Source organism: Xiphias gladius, chromosome 6, assembly GCF_016859285.1.
Source record: "Xiphias gladius isolate SHS-SW01 ecotype Sanya breed wild chromosome 6, ASM1685928v1, whole genome shotgun sequence".
In the NCBI taxonomy this organism is placed as follows: Eukaryota; Metazoa; Chordata; class Actinopteri; order Istiophoriformes; family Xiphiidae; genus Xiphias; species Xiphias gladius.
In genome coordinates, this window is record NC_053405.1 from 17,785,078 (window position 1) to 17,812,514 (window position 27,437).

The 27,437-nt window shown below is 40.9% G+C and overlaps 1 protein-coding gene across 5 annotated transcripts; it reads left to right on the forward strand.

Moving 5' to 3' along the window:
* Positions 1 to 194: 194 nt before the first annotated feature.
* Positions 195 to 27,132, forward strand: ap3d1 (adaptor related protein complex 3 subunit delta 1). 5 transcript variants are annotated; one of them, XM_040127801.1, is made up of 34 exons: positions 195 to 506; positions 3,638 to 3,733; positions 4,444 to 4,524; positions 4,900 to 4,980; positions 5,110 to 5,217; positions 5,417 to 5,546; positions 6,900 to 7,039; positions 7,470 to 7,543; positions 7,670 to 7,719; positions 8,085 to 8,134; positions 8,517 to 8,565; positions 10,157 to 10,302; positions 10,843 to 10,991; positions 11,094 to 11,324; positions 12,000 to 12,231; positions 12,408 to 12,553; positions 12,767 to 12,908; positions 13,429 to 13,500; positions 13,682 to 13,757; positions 14,040 to 14,239; positions 14,732 to 14,805; positions 17,309 to 17,477; positions 17,723 to 17,866; positions 18,310 to 18,363; positions 20,405 to 20,509; positions 20,784 to 20,939; positions 21,488 to 21,535; positions 22,160 to 22,180; positions 22,571 to 22,760; positions 22,965 to 23,053; positions 23,270 to 23,355; positions 23,556 to 23,677; positions 24,007 to 24,086; positions 24,253 to 27,132. In XM_040127801.1, the coding sequence occupies exons 1-34, from the start codon at positions 411 to 413 to the stop codon at positions 24,346 to 24,348; spliced, it is 3,783 nt and encodes a 1,260-aa protein (XP_039983735.1). In that variant the 5' UTR covers positions 195 to 410; the 3' UTR covers positions 24,349 to 27,132. The 5 variants fall into 5 exon arrangements, with proteins under 5 accessions (XP_039983735.1, XP_039983736.1, XP_039983737.1 ...); XM_040127802.1 differs by having other exon boundaries at positions 20,787 to 20,939; XM_040127803.1 differs by having other exon boundaries at positions 17,726 to 17,866.
* Positions 27,133 to 27,437: the final 305 nt, after the last annotated feature.

Genomic DNA, 27,437 nt, shown 5'->3' on the forward strand with positions numbered 1-27,437 from the left:
AGGACTCATTCAAAGCAGCTGTCTGACAGACTGCATGCAATATATTATATTTAGATACTATTTTGAAATTAACTTTAAGATACAACAGTTTAGTGTTCTGAACGGGAGGACTAGACCTTTAATTCTACTGATTCCCATATGAGAATCTCGCATAATTCTCAAGTCAGCTGACTTCAGACGCCATTTTGTCAGCCATTTCCTATACTGATCCATTGCCAGCGTCTCTGCACGGCACGGGACGCCCCGTCTGGCCTCAGCTTCATCTGCCCGGGCTTGGTAAACAGCAGCGGATTCTGCACACACGGTACCCGGGTGAATGAGAGACAGTCTAGCAGGTCGGTCGGCACCCACTAGACCTCTGCAAGGCGCTTTGCCCCGCAGAAAAGAAACGGTACAAGTCACTGACAGACATGGCTTTGAAGATTGTCAAAGGGAGCATCGATCGGATGTTCGATAAAAATCTTCAGGATTTAGTACGTGGCATTAGGAATCACAAGGAAGATGAGGTAAATCGACCAAACAGCAATCGCTGTCACCTGCAACATTTTTAACTTCACATTCATAAATGTTTAGAAGTCACAGCACACATTGCCGTTCCCGTTATCGTTGACGAGCTAACAAACGTTAATAGATAACGTTGGGTAGGCTGGTCAGCTAACGTTAGCGTCGGCTCAGTCATTTCACCCGCTAGCTAACGGCTAGTCAAAACAGTCGTTTTCTGCGGCTAGTGCAGCCAAATGAAAGCTGATTTAACGTTTGCTAAATAACTGGTGAGGACATGTATACGGTTACTAACTTTGTAGTAACATTACCTGTCAGGTTTTAAGCAGGTATTTTTATTGTAGGCTAGTTACTAACACCTAGCTAACTGAGATCCAGTTAGAGGAAGCAGCTCGATAGTTAATCACAATTTAACAATTACGCTCCTGCATGTTCAATGAGGGTACTGCTACTGTCAACACCCTTTCCGTTAAAACCAACTGATGCTAACCTTATCAGTTACTGGCTTTAAGCGACAGTTTCATTTGGGAAAAAATATCCAGAGGTCTTCGCTTTGCCAGTGATATTTGTCACTTATTTGAGTTGAGGACACCAGAGTCACTTGACCGCTGAGTGAATGAGAGGTGGTGCTCTGATGACAGCGTGTGAAAGAGGCCTTCTACTCGTGGACCTTTTTAATCTATAAAACGCAGATGTTACTATTCTAGATCTTGATGTTAAAATCCATCTTCCATAAACACGTAAATTGTGTGAAATGAGTCAGCCAGCAGCTCGTTGTGAACACCCCATCAGCGATTGAAGGTGATGTCATCCCTGTCACAGCTCTTGCCTGTGGGTGAGGACAGGCTCCTGGCTACATCACAGCACCAGACCCGATCGGGAGTAAGGGTGGGATGGGCCTTTAGAGGGCACTGTTTGGGGTAGCCACGTTTCCATCCCTCACATCAGCCCTCCTTGTCTTAAAAGCTCTGCGTTGGCTGTGTCTGACCCTGTTCCTGCTGTAAAAATGCTTACAGGTGGTAACATAAGGTGGGTATAAAGCAGGATCCCTGGGTTGCTGTTGCACAGACCTGTGGAGCTTTGCGCACCTGCCTCAAGCTGTAGGTCAGGTGTGAAATGTAGAGGTAGCATGTCTGTCCTGAGGGTAGCTTTTGGATTTGATTTCTTTCTCAGTGTGGCAGATTGTCCTGCTTACCTACTCATCAAGGAAGCAATTTACATGAAGGGGCTAAACCAGCAGGCAAAATCAGCTGTATACACATTTTCCTATGGTTTAATGTCATCTGTGTTGTGTCTTCATTGAGTTATAAAAATAAGCACCTAGATAAGCTATTCTGTACCAGGCCATCAGTGCTTGATCTCTTGATTCAGTGTATGTTGTAAGCGGTTCGCCAGTGGTAACCCCACCTGGGCAGCCTAGATAAAGTGGGGGTTGCCCAGTCAACAGTGGACAGTTTGCTGAAATATTCATACACTGGGTGTGTGTATGTGTGTGTCTACACCTGAGTGTGTGTTGACTTTTTCCATGCCAGCCCGCAGTTTCTCATATACTCTATTTGTTTTTCACGTGTGCACTGCGTCTTTGCACGGTTCATTCATTCACTCTCTGCCCCACGCCTTCGGAACAGCAGGCATTTTCAAGAAAGGTGTGAGGATGTCCTAAGTGTAATTCAAGGAGATTACTAGTAAGAATTTTAGGCCTATTTGTAATTGTCTGTTAAAAGAAAAGGTATAGCACTAATTAGTAGCAGCTAACACTGAGCCTGCGCATTTTTTACTTGGATAGTACCGGCCTTCCAGTACATCTCCAGCTCAGCTTGCATTGCTGGAGGAAAGGTTGTCTGTGTTGGCCCTGTGACAAATATTTCAGTTATTTCAGTGGGTTCTGAGCTGGTTATTGAAGAAGACTGAGATGGAGAAGCACTGTGTGTGTCTGGTGATAGTGTGTTAAATCTCTCCCTGACTGCCCTCCAGCCCTTCTAGCCACAGTTTCTCCAGGAGCAGCAGCAGAACTCAGTCTCCCCCTCCCACCTGTCACTGTGCTGTCTCATGACTGCACACACATGACCAGCACACTCTCACAGTCTACACGACTGTATGTGTGTGTGTTTGTTTTGCAAGCTTGCTCCTCTCAACAATGGTTGACTGATTGCCCTATCTAGAGGTTTCACTGAGTTTGTCCTCCACTGTTTGAATAAAATTTACCATCTGCATTCAGTATTTCAGGAAATCTTGCATATTATAGCAGGTGTTAGGAGAGCAGCTATTTTTTTTCGCTCATTGATTCAGGCATGAAGCTCCTGAAACATTCATATGTTAAAATGCTTTAGTGGATGGAAGAGCTGTTAAGTCACCCATTACCTTTTAGACCCACATAAAACAACTTGTGTTTAGCAACTGCATGATCGGTGATACAGATCATTTTTTGCTCATGATGTCTTAAATATTTTTTGGTCTTTAAGTGTGGACAGTTGGTTCTCTGATTTGAACTTTTTAATCAAGTGTAGCATGTTTTAAGTGTCTTCCAGCCTTCGGGCCATGCATGATGACAGTCTATATAATGTTCGTCTGCAAAGGCCATGAAGGGAGGAAGTGTTTGTGGTTTACAAGACAAAGCCTCGTGCTAGATTTCAACTGCAACCTGGACCATGGCTTCAAAGTTATGTATTTTAGCATTCAAACTGTGCTGGCACAGCTGTGGAGCATACTCTGTCACAATTCATAAATTTGATGACTTGGCTTGGCATAACCTTGAATCCCATAACCAATGACTCGTGGCTTGAATTTGACTTCTGACTTAAAGACCTGGTGCTTTCCCTAACCCCAGAGTGGAAGAATTTTGGCTAATGCTAGAAGCATATTAAGAGATGAAGCATACAATATGACTTTATAAAGTCAAGAACAAAGTGTAGGACGTGCCTGACTTGACTAGATTTGACCTGAGTTGGGACTTGCAAAACAATCATTCAGCTCAAACTCTGCTGGCCAGTGTCTTGGATAGCAAAAACAGGCAGACCAGGATTTTTTTTTTTTTCAGCTGGTTCCTGATGCTTGGAACCACCCTCCTACTCTGGATATCAGTTCACCTAATCTGATTTGGTGTCTGTTGTTTGTCCTCTCCTTTGTCTGCCCTCAGGCCAAGTACATCTCCACATGCATCGATGAGATCAAACAGGAGCTCAAGCAGGACAACATCGCTGTCAAAGCCAATGCCGTGTGCAAGCTCACTTACGTAAGATCTCTCAACACCCTCCACCGATTCACTGACTCTTTCTGTCTGTCACTTCTACTTGATACACAAGCACTGACCCACGTACAGATAGTCAACGTCTATGTATGGCTCTCAGTGTAAACCCATCTGCGTTCCTTTTTTGAACAAGCATTGAATTTGGTGCCTTCCAGTATGTTCAAACAGTTTTATACTCTGCAGGTGTGGGACATTGTGTTTACACGCACACGATGGAAAATTTAGTCAGACTCTGATGACTGTAGAAGGGAACCACACACAGACTTCAATCTTTGTATATTATCTTTTCTATTCAAACAGCGTCAAAGCCCATTGTTTCAGATCAAGCCTTCATAAGGGGAAAAAGAAGTGACCGCTTAAAGCATCTCATACATTTGTAGAAGTTGTGTACAGAGCTCCTTATGAATAGTTTGTTTTTTAAGATTAGTCACTACAGAGCCAGATAGCCAGCAGGCAGCATTTATTGAGAACAGTGCACAATTGCTCTTTAAATGAAAGTACTCTTTGTATTTATATCCTAGACCTGCATTTAGGTTTAGATGGCTTGTTGCGATTGGCATCAGTGCTTTCTTTGAGGGCTTTCAGCTCAAATCATTTAGCCTCTCTGTCCAGCACAGGGACAGATTAGAGCCCCTCTCCTCCTTTTATTCAGCCATTTCTCTCACTCATTCTCCTCTCTTTTTTCTGTGTTACAGCTTCAGATGCTGGGCTATGATGTCAGCTGGGCTGCTTTCAACATCGTTGAAGTCATGAGCTCCTCTAAGTTCACATACAAGGTACGACTTCAATATAATGATTTGTCATGGAATTGTTCAGAACACACCAAAGTGTAGATATGCCAGAAACCTGTTGTCGGGATACTTGGGATGTTTGGTGAAGCAGTCCAAGGCTAATGACAACCACAGGTGCTAAAGTAGAAAATGTAGTTATTGAGACTGAAGTTATGTCTCTTCATAGATAATCACCCAATAAAAAAGCACAAGGAATAGTCATAGCAGATTCTTTGCACTGTATAGGTGAATCTCTATGGAACTGCGGCAGGTTGATGAATATTTGTAATAGTAGTATTGTATTGAAATATACAGTATCTACTTACATAGTCAAAATGCAGTACAATATGTGATTTGCTCTGGTTGCTGTCTTTCCCACAGAGGATTGGCTACCTGGCAGCTTCACAGTGCTTTCACGAGAGCACTGATGTCATCATGCTGACAACTAATCAGATCCGAAAGGTCAGTTATACTCGTGGTCTGTGTACTCTATGAATATCTGTTGACTGTTATTTGTTCTTCAGCCAACCTTTTCTGTCTTATGGACTCTCTATTTTTTTTTTTTTTTCCCCCCCATTTCTTGTCTCCCAGGATCTCAGCAGTCCCAACCAGTATGACACAGGTGTTGCCCTCACTGGCCTCTCCTGTTTTGTGACCCCCGACCTGGCTCGGGACCTGGCCAATGACATCATGACACTGGTGAGTCATGGAGAATATGTCAAGAAGTTTACCCACAGGGCTTATCCTCTTTGTTTTTTTTTTTCTCTTTGCTACAGTTCACCCCCCTTTCATTCATCTTGATTTACCTCAGAACTTTACAGTCAAGATGAGGTGTTACCCTTTTTTTTAATAGGTTGAACAAACTGCCTCTACTTTCTTTGCTGTTTTCCCTCCCTAGATGTCCCACACTAAACCCTACATCAGAAAGAAAGCGGTGTTGATTATGTACAAGGTGTTTCTCAAGTACCCAGAGTCCCTGCGCCCTGCTTTTCCCAGGCTTAAGGAGAAACTGGAGGATCCAGACCCAGGTATCAGGAAACACGCTATATTCTCCATAATCCCAAAGATTTGCCCCACAATTTACTGCTGTGAAGGAAAAGAAAGTTTCTTTGTTAGTTTTTTATTGTGGCTCTTGGTTTTAGCTATTGGTACGATGTTCGATTATTCCTTCTAAAAAAAGAAAAACATATATTCAAACCATTCAGATATCTGTTTTATTGCATTAGGTCCATAAGAGGGCACACCAATACAACAAGAGACATAACTACTTAGGTGCACATTTTCCAGACTTGCCCTCAGGTTGCTTGTGCTGGAATGGTAGGCTAACTGTAGCTTACATAGCTTGCATACAACTTTATCTCCAAGTTCCACAGTTTTGCCGTCTACTGGCCAAAACCGAAGTATTTCCAAACAGAGCTTATGGCGCTCTCTCTTCGGCCGAGTTGGGCTGTGAACTCTCTGCCATCATGACCACAGGGTTGTTGCTGAATTATTCGCTCATTTCAGCATGAAGTACATTACATTTTCAGTCGATGAAAGTGACGTGTGACTCCCGTCTGTCATGCAGTGCATTCATTGCAGTGGCACACAAGAATTTGCGATCGGTATTGCCACTTTTTTTTTTTTTTTTTTTTCCAATTTGATTATTTGAAAAAAAATTGGAATACTTGTTGACAGCCTTAATTTGGTTTAGGCCAAATATACCTTTTTCTCTTCCAGGTAGCTAAATCATAGACACTGCTGGCACTGCTGGTGACAGGTGTTCTCTGTCACCTGAACCATGTGAATTATTCAGCAGCGAAGAATATGAGATTAAGGAAGGCTCATTTGTGATTCTGTCAGGGCTGTCTGGGAATATTCAGCAGTTCACAGAACTCTTTTTGTTGCATAGACAGAAACATCTCACAGGACATGTATCTGGCTTTATTGCATGTAACAAGGGCTGTGTTAGTGAGTCAGTTTTTACTGGTCTGAGATTCTGAGATTCTTATCTGAAAAATAAAAGCTGCTTCCAACTGCATTCAATAGGATATTTCAACTGTTATGTATGGTGAAAAAAAATCTATTTTCTCTACTATTTTAAATCTTACAATGTTCACCAGTTGTGATGGCACAAAAAAAAGGCTACACATCAATGAAAAAATGGATCTAGTTACAGAATTTTGTCACATTTGTTGAATGACTTGTGTTTTATACATTTTTTTCTCTACCTGTGGTATACTCCTATATTATCATTGTTTTTTAGGCGTACTTAGTTCAAACTGACACAATAAACACACAGATCACAGTTTTACATTTTTAGTTATGTATAAATAAATGTTTTGTCCCTTTTTGTATTTTCTGATTACTTTTTCCTGTCTGATGTGTTTGCTCCTCTTTAGGCGTCCAATCAGCAGCTGTAAATGTTATCTGTGAGCTGGCCCGGAGAAATCCCAAGAACTACCTTTCTCTGGCCCCGCTCTTCTTCAAACTCATGACCTCTTCTACTAATAACTGGGTTCTCATTAAGATCATCAAGCTGGTTAGTCAATAGGACACAGTGTTTAGGTGTTGCTGAATTGTGTTGGACACTCACAGTATTGCACCATTACACAGGGATAAATCCATCAGAAAAGAGGAACTGATTTTCTAGTTTCTCCACCAGCGCTGGCCTCAGTAGACCTAATTGCAGTTAAGTCATATGACAGGTTGCATTGCATGGAAATCTCTCTCTATGTCACAAGAACCACCTTGTTTGAAAGTAACAAGTTCTTGCTCTTTCTCTTTCATTTATTATAAATAAAATATAAGTAAATTATTTTCACAAAATTACTTATTTGATTCACCGAGGGTCATCTTTAATTTGGAAAAGGTGAAATAGTATCCACACGAGTTTCAGTGTAGAAAACTTTTTTTTTTTTCCCCTCATTTTTCTAGTTTAAATGTGTCACGGCACTCTGTGTTTTTTACAGTTTGGTGCCCTCACACCACTCGAGCCACGACTGGGGAAGAAGCTGATCGAACCTCTGACAAACCTAATCCACAGGTGAGATGAAATCTCTCACTTACAAACTTTTCCACAGATTTTAAAGTAGTCCGATGTGATGAATACAACAATAATCTTCTCTCTATTTTTTTTTTTTTTTTTTTACCTCGTCCTCCTATCTCACAGTACCTCTGCCATGTCTCTGCTGTATGAATGTGTCAACACTGTGATTGCAGGTCAGTACTGTTATTCTGTAGGCATTGTAGTGGTCTCACTCAGCTTAGTGTGTGTTTGGCATAGTAATGAAAACTACTCTTTTGAATTTATTTATTTACAAAATAGCATTCTTTAGCAATAGTGTCTTATTTACAAAATCTGCATCTGCATTTGCTATTTCATAGTCTTACTAAATGCAAAAACCATCAGTTTGTAAAGACTCAATTAACTTGAAAATTGACCTTTATCCTGCAGATTTGGCAGGATATTCTTTACTACAAAGAAGTTTTTGCCTCAAATACAAATCCTCATCGCAAGACTCTTTCTTCTCACACAATGTCAAGTTCACATTCGGATCTAATTTCTTCTTTTTCCTGCATTACAGTGTTGATTTCTTTGTCCTCTGGGATGCCTAACCACAGTGCTAGTATCCAGGTAAGCCTCTGAGGTCCACGCCTCTATCTGCACTTTAATGTGGTTATATATTGATTTTAACGCTTTCGACTCCAGTTGAATCACAATGCATGCTTTCACCTGTTTCCTCTGTTCACATGTCTGCCTGCCCTAACATAGTTTAATTACAAAGCAAATGTCAAGCTAATAAAGCTGTTTTTCTTTTTTTTTTTTTTTTTTTTTTTTAGCTTGCCATATAGGCCCCATCTTACCCACTTTTGTTCGTCTCATTTATGTTCTTTGAATTGTGTCCATGTGACGAGGTCACAACTGGTGTGGAAAGGTTCACATTGATGTTAATGGCTCTCCACTTCTCTCTTGCTCTCTCTCTCTCTCTGTCTCTGCTTCTTTCTCTTTCTCTCAGCTCTGTGTGCAGAAACTGCGAATCCTGATAGAAGACTCGGACCAGAACTGTGAGCCATCTGTCAATGCCTGCAGTGTGTCATTTTCTCATTGTCTGCGTGTTTCTGACTATGGAACAGTCCACCCTTTTAGACGAGAATAACGTAGACCCCCTGACTCTTGATAACTCGAACATTTTTACCTTCCCACTCTCAATTAGATGGCCTCCTTGGAATACCATTTCACTTAGGTCACATCTACAAAAAAACCCATTTATGGCAAAGAAACTGAACAATTTTAAGCTTGTTTTTTCCTTGCATCAGTCTGAAAGTGGTAAAAGATGCCAGTTTGCTACTTTCAAACATAAGGCTTCGCTCTATAAATACATTCCCTTGCCCACTCCCAGTTGGAACTGGGATTGCTGCATCCAGCCATTCGAGTTATCTGGATCCCCAATGCATAGTTAGCTATGTGTGAGAAGTAGACTATAGACCTCTGGTGTTATTAGAGCAGACTGTGAACCTGTGGTTTAAGATTTTCTTTATCCACTTTAAGACTTTGCAATACATTGATGAGTAAAGGGGTGAGAGAGCAGCTCTTCTCTGGATTTTGAAGATACTGATTAAGTCAATAAGGTAAAGTAACATACTTAAAGCTGTCCGAGCCCATTTAATAGCCCTGAGTAAAGAAGGAAGAGGCCTTGTTTGAAATATTTGCTTACTTCTCACTTTTCATTGAGCAATTGTGCCTTTGTCACTGATTCAAAGTTGAACACAGTGTAGGTTTTTTCCAAAACATTTTGCCAAACTGTTCCTGTCACTTTTCCATAGTAGAGCTAGATTCAGAGGCGATGCCTGTGTCATCGTCTCCTGCAGCTACGCTGAGTCCGTGTCCCTGGTCATTTCTGCAATGTATTCACTGCAGTGACCAGCCTCACCTCACCTCACCCCAAGGTCACTACCACACATGCACTTATTGATCCAAGAACCTGAGAGGCTTCTGTCTCGGCCAGATTACATGATCAGCAGAATGCCATGATTCAGCAGATTGATGAATTTTTAAGGCTGTTTGGGGAGTAGGAAAAGCTGCCAGGGATATGACAGAGGATAAAGCAAAACAAAACTACTTGTCCAGTGTGTGTATTCTCCCATGTCTATGTTTTTGTATGTCTTTTCCATTTTTCTGTGTTTTGTCTTCCTTTCCTTTCAGTATTTAGTTTGTGTCATTTCCATATGATTCCTTTAGACTATTGCAGTTGAAGATAACATAACAGTAACGGGATTTACGTGTAAATATTTTCTATATACAGCCAGCTGGGCCTTATTGAGAGACCAGATGTGGGGAAGCGTAGTATAAAGTAAAATTTTTGAACAAGTAGTCCAGTCCAAAAGAGTTCTCTGTCCTCTGGAAACCATTGACCTCCAAAAAAGCACTTTTTCTACAAACAGATACTATATTTTGTTTTATAACTGCAGTCACAATCAAGTAATGATAGTCAAGTTTATAAATGATACGATCTTGAATAACAAAATACATAACAACAAACTTCTTTGGTAATGCAGAGAATAAACTCAGGTGATAGAAGTTAGTGGAGAACTAATGGTGTCCGTACGTCTGTTTTTAAATACGCCAAGACCATGTGTGTACACGTGTTTTTTGTAGTGAAGTACCTGGGCCTGCTGGCCATGTCAAAGATCCTGAAGACCCACCCCAAGTCAGTGCAGTCCCATAAGGACCTCATCCTCCAGTGTCTGGACGACAAGGATGAGTCCATCCGCCTTAGAGCTCTGGACCTCCTCTATGGCATGGTATGGAACCAAAATGAATGTTCATTTGTATTGTTAAAGAAGAGCCAGATTGTCTTTGATTCACTGCGAGTTTTTAGCAATTTATCTCTCCTCTAAGTAAGGCAGGCTGCTGCTTGTTGTATTTTACAAGCTGACTTGATTTGTACAATACAGTGAAACAGGTTTACCAGGCCGTGACACAGTAGCCTGCCAAAGTGGCTTGTAAAATAGACAAACCGACCAGCAGTTGGTGTTCCCTCTGTGCCAGTTTATGGTTGTGTGATAATTGATGTTGTTTTTCAGTGTCTTTATTATTTTCAACTACAGGTGTCATCCTACAACAAGTGAGATAAAATATGTAATGACATATGGATAAAATAAATGTAATTATTCATGATAGAAACTAAACAGTCCTTTAAAATATTACAACTGTGCTCTTGTAGTTCTAAGGTTATTTTTTTAGAAACGTCTGCCGCCTTCTGCTTTAGAAGAACAAAAAGTTGAATTTTCAATCATGCGTTTAAATTTGATCATTTATGAACTGTTGTCTCCTCTCTCCAGGTATCCAAAAAGAACTTGATGGAGATTGTAAAGAAGCTGATGCTGCATGTGGACAAAGCAGAAGGGACCACCTACAGAGATGAACTCCTCACCAAGATCATCGACATCTGCAGCCAGAGCAACTACCAGTACATCACCAACTTTGAATGGTCAGTCTCTTAGCCAGTAACTCCAGCCTTGTCCTGTGTTTGATGTTATTTTCCACTCTGGTACATATTCTTGATCTGTATCTCTCTGTATCTGCTTGACAGGTACATCAGTATCCTGGTGGAGCTGACCCGATTAGAGGGCACGCGGCATGGCCATCTCATCGCCTCTCAGATGTTGGATGTTGCTATACGGGTCAAAGCCATCCGGGCCTTTGCTGTTGCCCAGATGGCCACTCTGCTGGACAACGCCCACCTGCTGACTGGCAACATGCAGCGAAACGGGATCTGTGAAGTGTTGTACGCCGCAGCCTGGATCTGTGGCGAGTTCTCGGAGTACGTTGATCTCTCCCATTGGGATGCATACATATTAACACTGATATAAGAAGACATAAGTAATCCTAAAAAGGCTGTACAAACCAGTCTCCAGCACACAGTTATTTGTCCTTTCGTACGCATTAGGGGCTGTAAGTAAAGCAGCAGACCTGCATAAAGATTTCATGAATGTAAAATGACAGTAATAAGATATCCCATTACCTCAGTTGTCCTTAACAATGAATCTGTAGGGAACTGACAGGTTTGTTCAGATACTCTCACCCTTGTGTTTCCATACTCTGTTATCTTTCAAGTACAAGCTAACAAAGGCCTGGCAACCTAACCTGACTGACAGTTTTTTTTACACACACAGCAAAGCTATTCCATATCTCTAAATTGGACTCAGTGACACATGAGGTATCTATTTTTACCTGTTAAGAGAAACAAACCCCTTCCGTTTCAAAATTTAAATGGATAGTAGGATTCCTGTTGGTGATAAAATGTCTGGATTATCATGGCATTTTCAGATGGAGACATTTTCAACATGTTTCACGCACTTGAGGGCAATCTTGCACTGATTAGCTTTGATCCACAACAAGCCCAAATTTATAGCCTAAATACTGTGTATGGTGGGAACCTTTCTGAGAGTAGAGAGTAATACACCAGGAATAAGAGAATTGCTCCTCCACTTCTTAGACACCTGGAGAACCCAATGCAGACGCTGGAGGCCATGCTACGGCCGAAGGTGGCCACCTTACCAGGCCACATACAAGCAGTGTATGTGCAGAATGCAGCCAAGCTGTTTGCCACCGTGCTGAAGAGCCAGGAGGGGAACACGGACAGCACAGCCGCACAGGAAACCAGCCAGCTGATGATAGACAGGCTACCGCTGTTTGTACAGAGCGCAAACCTGGAGGTGCAGGAGAGGGTAAGAGAGGAAGAGCCACATGTTTGAGAGGCATGAGTCACATCTGGTTTTTCTTTTGCCCAAATCATAGTAGAGCTGTTTACTGATTACCTTTTGACCTTTGCATTATATACCTCACAAGGTTACTCACTGCATACAAATCTGATAAATACCTGTGCTAATTTACACGTCTGCAGGCGTCTTGCATCCTGCAGCTTGTCAAGTACATCCAGAAATTGCAGCAGAAGGATGTAGAAGTAGCAGAGGAAGTCACTGCTCTTTTTGCTGGAGAGCTCAACCCTGTAGCCCCCAAGGCACAGAAGAAAGTGCCTGTTCCTGAAGGGTACGTTAGCTCTGTGCATGAGGAACACACACACACATTAAAACTGCAGTATTTCATAGTTAGACATGACTGTATTTTAAATATTGTTCAGTGAAATCCAGGCCTTTTTTTTTTTTTTTGCTGTCGTGGTGTACCAGCAAGAATAGCTGAAACATAAATTCATATGTTTGTGTTTGAGTCTTGATCTGTGTGTAACCAAATTTGTTTCTGCAGTTTGGACCTGGATGCCTGGATCAACGAGCCTCCATCGGAGAGCGAGTCTGAGGATGAGCAGCCCAAGGCTATTTTTGCCAAGGAGGAGCCGAAACACTCCCGCCCCCGTCACACAGAGGTGGATGAGAAGGAGCTGGCAAGGGTAGGCTGGTCCATGGTTGTAGCTTTGCTGAATTCTACAAGGATTATTGTTTTATGAATAGTTCAGAGTTAAATTACTGTATGTTTTTTTTGTTTGTTTGTTTGTTTTTTTTAAAGGCCACAATTTGTAATTGTTGAAATCTTTTAGAACTGAAATATTTGGAGAGAAAAATTTTAATTGTTTTAGTTGTCATAACAGCTTTTCATAAATTATTTGTGAGTTAATTGTGTGTATGTTGTAATTTAAGTTTATAGTTTGCCCTTACAAAGTTCTGATCTTTTTTTCACCCATTTGCTAATATTATTTCACAAAAGTGCCACTTATAACTGGAACTAATCAAGTCATTCATATAAGATGCACATTCTATCTCCAAAACAAACAATACAAACAATTTTGACCTTCTCAGAGTTCTACAGTGAGTAAATCTGTTTTCCCACGCGGTTCGCCTCTAATGCTAGAACTGAGGCAAGCTTTTCTTTATTGACTTTAATTCATGTTGCTGTTTTTACCCCACTCCCAGAGGAGAGAAGCCAGAAAGCAGGAGCAAGCCAACAACCCTTTCTACATCAAGGCCTCCCCATCCTCTCAGAAGGTGTGCCTGCCAGTCACCACTAGGCTACATGTCTCAGTTTAATCCAGCCTTTTTAAAACCTCACTTGTATAAGTAATAATTAGTGTATATTGAATACATGTAGTTAGGCTTGTGTATGAAATGTATAAACTAACAGTGTGTGTTCAGTATGTTTTTAAATGGATGTTTTTTTTCTGTGCAGGTTTACCAGGACACCCCTGGAGTGGAGCACATCCCAGTCGTGCAGATTGACCTCAGCGTGCCTCTCAAAGTCCCAGGTGCGACTCTCCCACAAGACACTAATTTCACACTCATGACTCTTTAAATTAAGTCAAAGTGGTTCACTTTTCCGCCATCATGCTACAGCATAATGCCAGTACTGTAATGGATCAGGGCTAGTTAATTACATAATCCTAATTTTCGTCCTCATTATCTGTTCATACCTTCGCTTCTGTTGTTTCTTTTTAAATTTGGATAATTATTAAAACATATTACAATACGTGTTTGTTTTTAGTATCTGTCTTTTTATAATATACCCGTGAATGTCTCCTGTCCCTTAGGTCTGCCTATGTCTGACCAGTACGTCAAGCTGGAGGAGGAGCGCCGGCAGAAAGAGAGAGCAGAGAAGAAGAAGAAGGAGAAGAAGAAGAGGAAAGAAAAGCGCAGTGGACGAGGAAAGAAACATGATTCGGGCCCGGAGAGTGAGGAGGACATCACGCCTGCTCACATGGTCGACATAGTTACCGAGGAGATGCCAGAGGTACGCTGGAGCTGTGTAAACATCACAATAAGTTCATAAGGAAACATTAGACTTAATGTTATCAATAGTAAAACACACTTCAAAAGCCTGAAACAAGGGTTATAAAATGGGAAAAAAGTGTCACTGCAAACAGTTTTCTTTCTTCAACCAGTTCTTGTTTAAATAGATAGATCAAAATGTTGAACAACGTATCGGTTTTCCTAAGTTGATTTGATAATCCTCTCTTAATTATAATGCTGTTTACACATCACTCTGACCTTATTATTGTTCCAAGCTCAGTAATTCCAACTGTGAGAAAGTGTATGACTGTGGAAATAGATCTCAGTCAGAATTAAATATTATAATTATTGCTTCATTTATTTGTTTCTCAGCTCTGAGACGAGAAGTCAATATCTCAGTAGATCTCTTCACATTTCATGTGTGTCGTGGTAATAGATTCATTTACAAAGATATTAACTCTGTTTTATTGATTCCGCCTTCCCGTTGCTGCAGAATGCCTTACCCAGTGATGACGATGACAAAGACCCCAATGACCCTCACAAAGCCCTGGACATCGACCTGGACAAGTGAGTCTACACTATGTAGATCCTAATTCTACAAATACAGAGACCTTTGGTTAAATTTAAAATTAATTTCAGTGCATAATGTTTAAGTTGTAGAAACCCATCATTTATATGTCTGACTAAGCCAATCAACCAATCATTGAAACTTCGATTTTCAGCCCAAAGCTGCAAAAAGTAGAGGAACACTGTAGCTTGTATGGAATTGTTTTTAACCTGGATATTTTTTCATCGTAACCTCTTAAACCCCACTGATCCATCGGTGGTAGTCATTATAAACTAATTCCGTTCTTTATTTCAAATTTTAATGAAAATTTTTTTAAAAAGTTTCCGAAGATACCAAAACTTAAAGGTTAATTTTTGGAATATGTGTCTAAAATGATGCCAAAGATAAACAGAATATCTCAGTTTTCAAATGGGCTCCATAAAGTCTTGGTTTGAATATTTCACAAAGCGCAAACATCATATAACTTCAATGAAGAGCTGGAACAACATGATACTGTATACACACAGTATATATAGAAAGTATGTGATACTGCCAGACAGAGTGAAAGAAGAGAGAAAAAAAACAGACTTTAAGAGATTAAATCAGCACTCATTCCTGGTTATATCTTGAGCTTCCTGGCCACATCCTCACAGCCAATGTGACTTCTCCCTTTCCCTCGTCTGACTCCTTTTTATGGCGTTCTGCTTTCTGCTTCCTCTTTTCTATGCCTACACACACCCATTACTGCCCCTCTGTTTGGGCAGCTTGGTGGAAACAGCTGGGCGCAGGTGAGTAGCACCCCAGCCACAGGACCTGGGCTCCAACATGCACATGGGCTGCTTCTCTGTCTATCTCTTTCTCTACAAATAGCTGTGTTGCAGTTCTCACTAACATAGCTGTCTTTTATATACTCATTTGCAGTTTGCAGTACCTGCTTCCTCTTTCTGCTCTTCTTTCCTTGTATTTTCAGTGTCTGTTGTTTAATTGTAGCCTTTGAACCAGTATACTATCCAGTATCCCTTTTCTCTTACCTTGCTTTCTATTTATTTAACTTCTATAAGCTTGACAATATCAGCAGCTGTTTCTAAACAAAATGCTCTATAATTTACCTTCCCTTAAAAAAAGAAGGGTTCTCTTCAAACATCGTATCTATTCGATAAGTTTCATAGAAAAAAGACCATTTTTTAAGTGGCTGCTGCTGATCTTCTCAGGACTTAATCTTTCACCACCTGTCCTCCTGGAATAGGCTCCTAAAAGCATTTTGGCGCTTGTTTTTCTTGGAGAAGATAATCGACATCAGCATGCTTTTAAGAAACCTATCCCAGGGGTTAGGTCCTATAATTCTTTTGCTCAGAGTTTCCAGATCCTCTTCAGTTGGATTCGTTAGAATAGCCATGCCTCCAAATTCTCACCAGCATTTTTTGTTTGTTTTTTTGTTTGTTTGGTTTTTTTCAAGTGGATTCTCCTTGCCTGCACTTGGTGGGAATGACAAGCATGTGTGCCCTTAGAGCAATGCTATAATTTAAATTATTGAAAAGGATTATAATAGTATTGGGTTAAACCAAAGTTTTACGCTAAGCAATGAAGAAGAGTAGAAATTGTGCAGTAGTAATTAGAAGCATCTGGTGGAGACTGTCTGATGGATATACTGTACATTTATATCCATATCTGTAACTTTATTTTGCAGAAAACTGGCCTTAATAGTAATGACTGTCTGTCTGTTTTTTCGGCTGTTTTTCAAGTATATGACTGCAAGCCTTTTATCTGTTTATGTAGACTTTTGCTGTCACTCTCTGGAATGTATGTCAATGATGTCTCTGAGTTTAAGAACAATCCTGGAAACTGCTTGATGTATGAGACATTATTAATATGTATGTAGGCAAGCGCACAAACTAAGAAACATCCTGTTGTGTTTCTGAAGGTTATGAGCACTGCGTATGTGCAGGACATGAATTAAGGAAATAATACATCAACAATCTTTCTAAGAACATCTTGAAAACCGAGTAAAGCTACACTGGGGAAAAAAGAGAATTAAAAATGTGCATTGTAAGTATTATTACCGTGGTATATAGTTAGGGCTAATGACAGAGCAGTAGTATGTCTTTATAATGCAGAGCCAGCAGGGGGCTGCAGTGAATGTGGTTACTGCTTACAAGGGCCAGGCTTTTGGGAAATAAACTTGACAGCTCATATCAGTTCAATATGGAGCAATTTATTAGTGTAGTTTCTAGCTGTCTCGGAATGTCCAATGCTTCCAGCTCTGCCAGAGCAATGGCTTAACTCAAAGCTTTGAATGAGACCTGGCTGCCTCACAGTGCAGAATATGTGCCTAAATACAGCGGATTGCTGCACCGTACAAGCCTTGTTCACCTTTTCTAACAAATTAATCCACACTAAAAGAATGAAAAAAGGTTGAAAATATTTATCAGATAATGGCACTAACTCCAGTAAGACCAAAATCACATCATAGGTCCTCATTCGAGCAAAGTTCAAATGTGAATCTGTACTCTTTTGTTCATCCAGGCCTCTTGCAGACAGTGAGAAGCTACCAGTCAGGTCACACCGTGCAGTAGAGGCTCCAAAAAGCCCAGCAGAAGATGGAGATGCAGAGAGCGCTGCCACACAGGAGCCCAAGAAGAAGAGTGGCAAAGAAAAGAGGGAGAAGAAGAAGGATAAAGACAGGGATAGGAAGGTGAGGTTGAAATGCTTTTTTTTATCTCAAGGGTTATCGTTCTTTTGTTCCTGGAAACAACACTCACCTCATTCTGTCAAGCTGACAAAAATGCTTCTCAAAACCAGTAAATCTGAGTTATGGAGCAGTTTGAGCAAGGGGAGAACAACAAGTAGCTTTCAACCACTATTATGTGATGACTCAGCTGTTGTGTTTCTCAACCTTTCAGTGACACAGAGCTGAATTTATTCTTCTTTTTTTTACAGAAGAGCAAAGAAGAGAAGAAGAAGAAAAAACACAAACATGAAGAAAAGGAGGAAGATCTTCTCGGGGGTCAGGCAGATGAGCCTGTGATCCAATCGGAAGAAACCAGTGAGGTGGCAGCTCCGCCTACTGCCACCAGCGCTGAGGTATACCCCTATAAAAGGGTGGAGCAGGGCTATTTCCTGCCTAGCAACAGAGTTTGTATCTAATATTTTTATTTAATGCCAAAACCTGCTGAAATTAAATAATCAGATCTAAAATCCATAAATAAAAATGGCTTTAACATACCATTATACGTAGTCTACAATTTCTGTTAAAAGGTTACGTGCAAACAGATATCTTTGATCATTTTCATTGATTCAGCACCTCCATTGCTCCTTCCCAGCCTCTCTTTCAGTCAGCTTTAGTGATCAAGTATCAGTTTCCTCATACCCAACAGCACAGTCTCTTGCCAAATACTTGATTTATTCATGAAATAGAACAGTACAATATCTGTGTCCATTTTCATGAATAGTAGTAAGATACAGAACCTGTTTGGCCCTCACCCCTCTCACCACCTCGCATTCCTTTCCCTCCCTTCCTCTTCTAGGTTTCGGATCTGGATTTCTGGCTGTCAAACGCTCCAGTGCTCTCTAACACCCAGGTGGAGTCGCGCGCCCCCCACCCTCCCCCAATCTCTTCAGTTAACACATTCCATGTTCATTACTCCATGTTTTATTGATCTACATCATACGTTGGTTTTTGCCATGCGTTGTCCCTGTCGATATGGATCAGTTGTTTTTTTTTTTTTTTTTTCTCATCTTCCACACCCCAACTTTCTCTTTCACAGGTCACATAACCCTTTCTTGTCTCATTCTAAAGCCACCCTCTGTTTTCCAGCATGTGTATCTATTTGTGTGTGTGTGTGTGTGTTTGTCTCACAATGCCGGTGGTTTTCTGCCGCAGCTTTTGTTTTGCTCGCTGGATGTTGTGTCGTTCTTGAGGTCATAGTGGTTGTTGTTGTGTTGGTGGTGGTGATAAGTTAGTGCAGGTCACGTGAGGTTGCCTGGAATCTGGCCTGGAGTCAGTTCCCTTTGTTCCTGTCACCACCGCGTCCACACGTCTGTTCTCTGACTGCTTCCTCTACGGTCACATGTGGGGCCACGCTCGTCTTTGTTGCTGTTTGACCTTTGTATTGTCACAACTGTACACATAGAATCGGAAAACAGCCTTTTAAGATTATAAAAAAAACCTTCTTAGAGAAGGGTCTAGTTAAAGGTTTGCTAAGGATATAGCCTCTATGAAGCAGTATTTTTATGAGTGAGTCTACATTGTATCAGTACACACATGCATGCACAGACAGGCGACGCAACATCCAGTCCTGATGCGGATTTCAAGCCATTCTGCTGATCAGCTCTTGGTCAGCCATTCCGCTTATCAACGGTAGGCTGCGGTAACACGCCAGGAAACGCAGCAATGCACCAAGAAAGACAGTGAAGAAGAGCGTTAGCTAGTAAAGATGGATGTAAACAATGCAGGACTGAAAATATTTGAAGAATTTTTGCTTTTGACATTTAACACAGATGTTAGCGCAGACTTTGCACCTTCTATACCGTGTCTTCTTTAGATAGAGGTTGTGTTCATTCAAACCAGGCATTTAACTTTGGTTTTGAGGAATGCTGTTTTTAATCATGTGAGCTATCAGCCCCAAAGTAAAAGTTGATCCAGAAACATGACCTCTTAATGACATGCCTCAACATGTCTTTGTGGAAGACTTGTTCTTGCACTGGCTGTCACGCTAGTATAACATCAGAGTTAGACCTAGAGAGCTTACAATACCATATTCATAGGCTGTCACTAGGATCCTGTAAATCGGGCTCTTTAATAGGTGAGCAGCTTGAATGGTTTGGTTTTGGTACGGTCAGTCATGCACATAACATACTTGTTTGTTTTTAGCTCCTTTTAGCTCATTTGGCTAGTTAGTATCGTTGCATGCAACACTTTTGGTTAAAGTTATACTATCCAGGATTAGTCGAGGTCAACAGAGAGAGAGAGAGAGACGGTGCAGCGGTAGCGAGAACAAAGCAGTGCCGATTTTATGTGAGACAGCAACTAAACCTTGTCCCTATGTTTCTTTGGGGGTTTTTTTTTGAGTCCAGCCCTCACACCCTGCGCGCTATTATTGGCTGGGGGCTGCACACCCACAGCCCAAAGGTTGCAGCTCAGAAACGTCCTGATCACAGCAAAATAAGAAGAAAATAAGAAAATACAGGCAGAGGGCAGATAAATACAACCCACACGCTCCTTCTAAGTGATGATTGATAGGGATTACTTTTGTATGAGTCTCTACATTGTGGGTTTTTTTTTTTTTTATCTTTTTTTTTTTTAAGAAAAATCCTTCATAGTATAGCTTTAAGCAAATCAGGTTTGTGTTGGTGGTATCATAGAGCTCAATAAGTCACAGCTGATCATGAATGACTTTTATATGAATGAGAGAACTCACTAACTTCACTCACCTCTATCAACGCAGAAGCAGCACACACTACTGTAGGTGTTACATGCTATGCTAATGCCTGTGTGTGTGTGTGTGTGTGTGTGTGTGTGTGTGTGTGTGTGTGTGTGTGTGTGTGTGTGTGTGTGTGTGTGTGTGTGTGTGTGTGTGTGTGTGTGTGTGTGTGTGCGCGTGTGTGCGTGTGTGTGAACAGGAAGCAGTAACAGTATCAGAGGCATCCCCTGTGCCAGAGGCAGCCTCGGGCACTGTGCCAGACTCAGAGCCTGATGAGCCCAAAGACACCGAAATGGAGGAGACTGTGAGTCACCACAGATGAGGCGATAATTGCAAAGTAGAAAGTTTGGCTGTTGTGCTAGAGATCCCAGTTCACAGTGACCTGACAGGGTGCAGCATATTGGCAGCTCTTCTTCTTCTTCTTCTCACAATTCTGTGTAAATGATGTACAACAGACCTGCCAGTTCTAATGGAGAAATATTCCTACCAGTAGCCAAGTTTCATTACCAATTCAGTTTTCAAAGTCTAGAATTTCTAATAAATTGTCTTCAACTTCCTTGTCTGTTTTCAATGACAAGAAGTCCTCAAAACACAAGAAGAAGAAGCAGAAAAAGGAGAAGGAGGAGAAGGAGAAGAAAAAGAAAAAGAAGCATCACCACCATCATCACCACAGTGACGGAGGTGGAGAGGAATCAGTGCAGAATGGCACTGTGGAGGAGGAAGAGCCTCTGCCGGTCAGTGTTTTTCATCAGACTTTAACAGCCTGACCTTCACCATCAGTGTGAATGAAAACATTCAGCACACACTCTGAACATAATTCCCTCAAGTTTTTATTTTCCGCATTGATAAAGTAAAAAGAATTATTTTCTATGATTGGCCCAATGTAGTGCTGTTCCACTCAGGCCATTGAGATTGAATATCCCCTTCATTGTTGATGTCTATGAAGCAAATTACTTGCTTTCATCATTGCAAGAAATAATGAATTCTGAATCAGTTAAGTAAAAAGTAAAGTAGCCTCCTTGCGTCATTCTGCTACTTTCAAAAAACAAGTCACTGAGTTCAAAGCCACAGAATATCTTAATGCTGCATGTAGACGGTAGAATTTATCCTCAATGTGATCTAATCTTCCTAGTTCCCACTTTTTAAGCCCATTGACTATTGCAGACACACACTCTGCCTTGTTTGTTATGTATCAGCCAGGTAGAAGCAGCTCCTGTTGCCTAGTTGGCATACTGAGTTACAGAGAATGCCTGATCTGACCTGAGCTCCTCTCTCCTTTCAGCCCATGTCCAATTACTGCCTGCTGGCTGAGAACTCCTACATCAAGATGGTGAGTGACAATGACTGGGATGCTGTTGAAGGAGGGAATCGGAAAATTAAGTTTTATACTCATTATTTTACACTGTTTTGCCAGCATTTGGCCTCATTTTGGTCATAACATTTATTTGTTATTATAATTATTAAAAATAGAATCTATCATTGGGCTTAATATCAGATTGTCATACATTCCTTATCTGCCTGATTTTATTAAGTTTATAGCTTTTCATTCACTTTACAAGACAGAGGGATGATATTGAGGCTTGCACTAAAAATGGGTTTGCTTGCTAGATTTTCTCTGGTAACTGAAAAGGAGAAAAATATTTGATTAACCACGTGTGATGTTTACCCTCAGTCGACTCGTTTGTTACGTTGCATTGCTGTGTCACTGCATAACCATATCTCTGCAATAAAATGAATAAGTAAAATGTTATAACCAATAATAAGACCCAGATTTTGGGATCTTATTGAGCAAATTCTAACCTTTACAATGTTGTTCTGCATAGAGAAATGTGCAAATGTTCATGTTTAGGCCAATCATATTAATGTACACATTATCTAAGGCAACAGTAGCAATTTAAAAATAAAAAAAAATAAAAAACATGCAGATCTCTAATTTCTCTCCCTCTGTTTCAAGATGATGGAAGATGCTGATCAGGTATTGGTTAAAGTTCTGTCAGTGACAGAATATTCTTTAAACTCTTCCCTAGATGTGTTTCTCTGTATTCTTGTTGCTCTTCACAGACGGGCCTCTGAGGCAGACTAGGGTAATGTGTCCACAGCAGAGCAGTGTTGTATCCGTTTCTGAGAATGATTTTGTCCCTGTGATTTTCTCCTTGTGCTCAGACTGGTTTCTTAGAAACCGTGTGCTTTGGTGATGGGTTGATGAATCTGACTTGCTGTCTTTACCGTGTTGTCTTTTCAAATAATCATTGGTCAAATACAAGGAGGGAGGACTAGAAAGTCTGAGTTTGAACAGTAATTCCAGCTGCAAGTAATGAATTAAATAAAAACAAATTTTCTTCTTGTTTTCCCCCCTCCCTCTAAGGTGTATGACATCCAGGGGAACCTGCAGGATGGCAGTCAGGTTGTGGTGTCTGTTATATTTGAAAACAAGTGTGACAGCTTCCTCAAATCCATGGAGTTCAACGTCCTGGACTCTCTGAACTCCAAGCTGCAGAGGCCAGAGGGCTCAGGTCCACATGATGGCCTCACCGTCCCCTTCCAACTTCCACCAGGTCAGTGATTATCCGCAGAATGCACCTTTTTAATATGAGATGGTTTCCAAAACTAGCCAAATATACAACATACAAATTTTTGCGCTTTGTGTAGTTTCAGTATGTTGACTACACTGTTCTCAAATGGTATGTATTTCAAACCTCACTTTGGGAAGTTTTGTTAAGCCTGAGTACCAAACAGTAAGCTTTTCTCTTATGTGCCAGGGGTGTCCAATGAGGCGCGATTTGTCTTCACTGTGCAGAGCATTGTGATGCCACAGAAACTGAAGGGAACACTCACCTTCATAGTCAAGGTTAGTAGGAAAACAAATGCATACACACAGGAAGAGTGCTTAGAATGGTGGAAAGTGGTTGGTTGGTGGGGGTAACGGGGTGGATACAGCTTGGCCAAGACAAGGAATCCATCCTTACCAGCTCCAGTTTCATTCTGGTCACTAACCCTTTCACCCAGGATCCATGATACTTTGTTATGGATTATCTTTATTTGTTGTTGTGGTGGGTTCCCACAGAGTGAGGACTCCTCCACTCATGAGAAACTGGACTTCAAACTGCACTTTACCTGCACCTCCTACCTAATCACTACTCCTTGCTACAGGTTGGTGATTACTTTTTTTTTTTTTTTTGTCTGTGCTAAAAGAAAAGTCAATGGATCACTAAAAATCATATGGTGTATCCTCTGGAGACCATGAGTATTAGCACTAAATTGAATTTAAGTTTTGGAGTTGTCTTGGATATTTGTCCTGGTCAAGAAGAACCTGAAAACTGATTTTGTTTCTGTCATTTTCGTTCGGCCAGTGATGCGTTTGCAAAACTGCTGGAGTCAGGGGACCTGAAATGCAGCTCTGTCAGACTGGAGGGAGTCATCATGCCCTTCCACCACCTACTGGCCAGGATCTGCTTCCATCACCACTTCTCTGGTACATATACACTAGGACATGTACTATTTATTTGTTTCAAGTGACAGACTTTTGTCCCAAAACATTAAGGTACCAGATGGGTAGAGCGTTCCACTATAAAACAATATAGTGTTTGTCAGGAAGTTAAAAACATTACGACAACGTTTTTAGAGGTGACTTATTACTTTTCCTGTGATGGTGAACTTAACTTGTGCCGTGTATTTGTGTTGATCTAGAAAGCTCCAGCTGACAACAAAAATTTAGACTATTCAGAATAATACTCATCATAATGGTATGCAATTGCTCTGAGCATTGTTGACAATTGTGCTTTTTGTGTCTTGTTTGATCAGTTGTGGAGAGGATCGACTCCTGTGCCTCCATGTACAGCAGGTCTATCCAGGGTCACCACGTCTGTCTGCTGGTCAAAACTGTAAGATGACCAGTGAAATTCCTCCCTTTTCCTCTTTTCACCAGTAGATTGATAGATTCATAACTAAATTGTTATTGTTGCACCAGTCATACATTTAAAAAAAAAAAACTATGAATTTTCTGATAGTGACCTTGACTTTGTCTTCCTCCCTCTCTCTTTCTCCCAGTCTGGTCAGACAGTGTCCATTGACGCTAAATGTGACGAGCCGACGCTGCTTGGGAATGTGCTGGATGAGATCAAGCAGACCTTCTCTCAGTGCTGATTGTGTCTGACAGCCCCAGGGTGCCCCCAACCCAACCACATCGCCCCCCCTCCCTCGCTGAAACACAACATAATCATGTTACAAAACACTGCAGCTGGCACTTCCAATGTCGCCCTATTTATTAGTCCGGAGATTTTCAAGACTTCTTTCCCTTTTACCTTTTACTTCAGTGTCCCACACTCTGTTGTTCCTCTGCACTCTGAGCTCTGTGGTCCCTCCCCGACAATTTGATGTTGTTTCACAGACTCACTGTGTACATGCTCCTTCTTCCCTGCAATGCATTTTCATTTTTACTTCCTGTTTTTCCACCCCTAACAGCCACCCTCCCCCTATTCTGACACTGTACTGAGCTCCCGTTTCTGGATGCCCCGAATCCTCTGTTCTTTCCTGTGCACCTTTCTGCCCTCCAGTCTGTCGGCAGTTCAGTCTATAACAGTCATGTAATGTAATATAATGTTGACAACTGGACTTTTGCTGTTGATGGTTAAATTTTGTTTTTACTGTTTTGAATTTTGTTTTTTGTTTTTTGTTTTTTTCTTTTTTTTGGTCTTTGGTTTGTTTTTGTTTCTTTCTTTCTTTATTTATTTTTTTTGTCTAAAGCCTGTCTGCGCCTTTGTCTCGCCCCCTTCTTTCTGCTCACTAAAGTTACATGTGCATGGAAAAACCATGTGACTGACTCTTTCTCTGGAGAAATGGGGACTCTAACCTGCTCACCCACCTCTGACAAGGTGCCTAGAGGAAACCAGACACTGGGTGACTGCAGTGAGGATAGTGCAGAGATGAAACCAAAGCTACATATAAGGCATGGGTCTCTAACTAGTGTCAGAGCTGTTGCCCTACTTGGCTCAGAGCAGATCTGCTGGTGTTAGTTTAACAGAATCCTTGTGTGGCACTACAGACGACTTGTACAGTAGATCGGTGGTTTGCTCTGTGCCTTAGCCGTGCAGTCTGACCCACTCCAGCGCTTCATGAGTCTCACAGAGCCCCACCTCCCTCCCCAGTATATTTGCTCTCGGATCCAACTGTGCTAACACCCTGAATCACCATATTTCAGCACAGGACAGATTGCTGTCAGGCAGATGACACCTTTCCCAGCCTCCTCTTCAACTCACGGCTGTAGTTGTTAGTTGTATAGAAAATGTTATATTGTTGTAATTATTCAGAAGCATACTGTTATTCTTACGAAGCCGCTATGGTGCTGACAGTCCATACACACGTTGTCAAATTAGTGACAGAATAATCTGGCATGAACAGAGCTGCTCATGTTACGTCACTGTCCTGCCTCCTTTCTGTGAAAAAGTCAAAGTATGACTAGGTAAAGCACGACATAGTTACACTATCAACCTTTCTCCACTTTTAAAACCAGCTGATCTGCTTATCGGGTTGCTGAAGTTGTTCTCTCCATAAGCAGAGACTGAATTGGACAGTGGTTTTAGGTTCCCTCGCGGTCAGTATTGGGAAACATAGCTTCCACGTTCTTACAACCACAGAACAGAGTTTTGTCTGTCTTCATGTGAAATCAAGTGAAACATTTGCGCCTGTGCCACTTTGACATTTGCATCACAGTAGCTGCACCCAGGCTGGCTGACACCCAGCTGGTGTGCACCCAGATAAATCCCCAGTATTTCTTTTCCCTTCAGAAACTGCCTTGCCCACTTTTTTTTGTTTTTTTTGTTGTTGTTGTTGTTGTTTTTTGTGTTTGTTTGTTTTTTGTTTGTTTGTTTTTTTTGTGCATTGACATGTTACGGTGAACAAGAAAGGCCATTTTTAAAAAGAAATAGTCTCCTCTTAGAACTCTCTCAGAGACATTGGTGTTTCATGTCACTACCCGGTCCAGCACAACTTAACCTAGTAGTAGCAAGATAAAAACTGACTCGGTAGCGTCTCTGTTCATATATACTGATAAGGCCCCTTCACATCTGTCTTCTGTTGTAGATAACAATTATTATGATAATGATGTCTGTGGCCTGAAGGTCAGTTCAGCCATTCTATGAGATCTTCTGTCCAGTAGTAGAGTCTGAATACAGAGGTGATCAGCTGTATATCAAGAATGTCAATAGGAAATGAATATGTATGTATTCCTTGTTTCTGAAAATGACTGATATCACTGAAACTGAAAAAACAACGCCCCTAATCATACATTATCCTAATTCTGATCATTTTTCCTCTGCATAATATTTGATTAAAATTTGTATATTGCATGATTAGGAATGTAAACTTTTTATTTCCCTTTTTTTCTGTTCCATGGACGTGCTTACACGAACAAAAACCTGTCATTCCATCTTGTCCTTTTTCTTTATAGTCTTTTTTTTTTTTTTTTTTTTTTTAACATATAAAGTTTACTTGGCCATTCTCTGTTTTTGATGGTGTGTTTTTATCTATTCTAAGATCAGACAATTTTAAAAAAGTGATATTGTTGAATGTTTTAAATTATTAAACACAAGGGGAAGGAAGGGGGTGCTACTTGCTGTCATGACACACAGGGCATGGGGCTCCGAATAATAAGTTGAATAGAGCGGGTCCCATGAAGCAGTGTACTGAGAAGCAGCCCACTCTGTCTTAATTCTCTGTTGGTTCAGTTGTAGTGAGTTATTTTACCAAGTTTGGCTTGTAAAATTGAAATATGCTCCTATATGACTGATTTTTGAAGGTCCTGTCTTTTTATTTCTCCATACTCAATTCTCCAGCTGTATACTGTTATATGTTTTAAAGGGGGCAACGTAAATTATCAAACTTCCCTTTAAAGAAAGTCCACCCAAATTAAAAATAAAGGCTGTAAGAAGGTGCTGTAGTCTTTTTGTGTGTGTTACAGTGAATAAACACCCACCTATGCCAAAATGTTTAATATCTTTTCAGTGTATATGACTAAAGGGACAACAAATGGGTAACAGAATGATGTATGTGGAGGAGGTGTGTTGTTACATAATTCCAGTTGTATTATTATTATTATTTACATAGAAGATGTTAATGGTACACTGACACGTAACAATTGACTAACACAGCAAATGTAGATGACTTGCTTTGAACATCAATTCCCAGAAAGCCTTGCCTGACAGCAAAAGTAATCGACACCTCCGTACGGACTGACA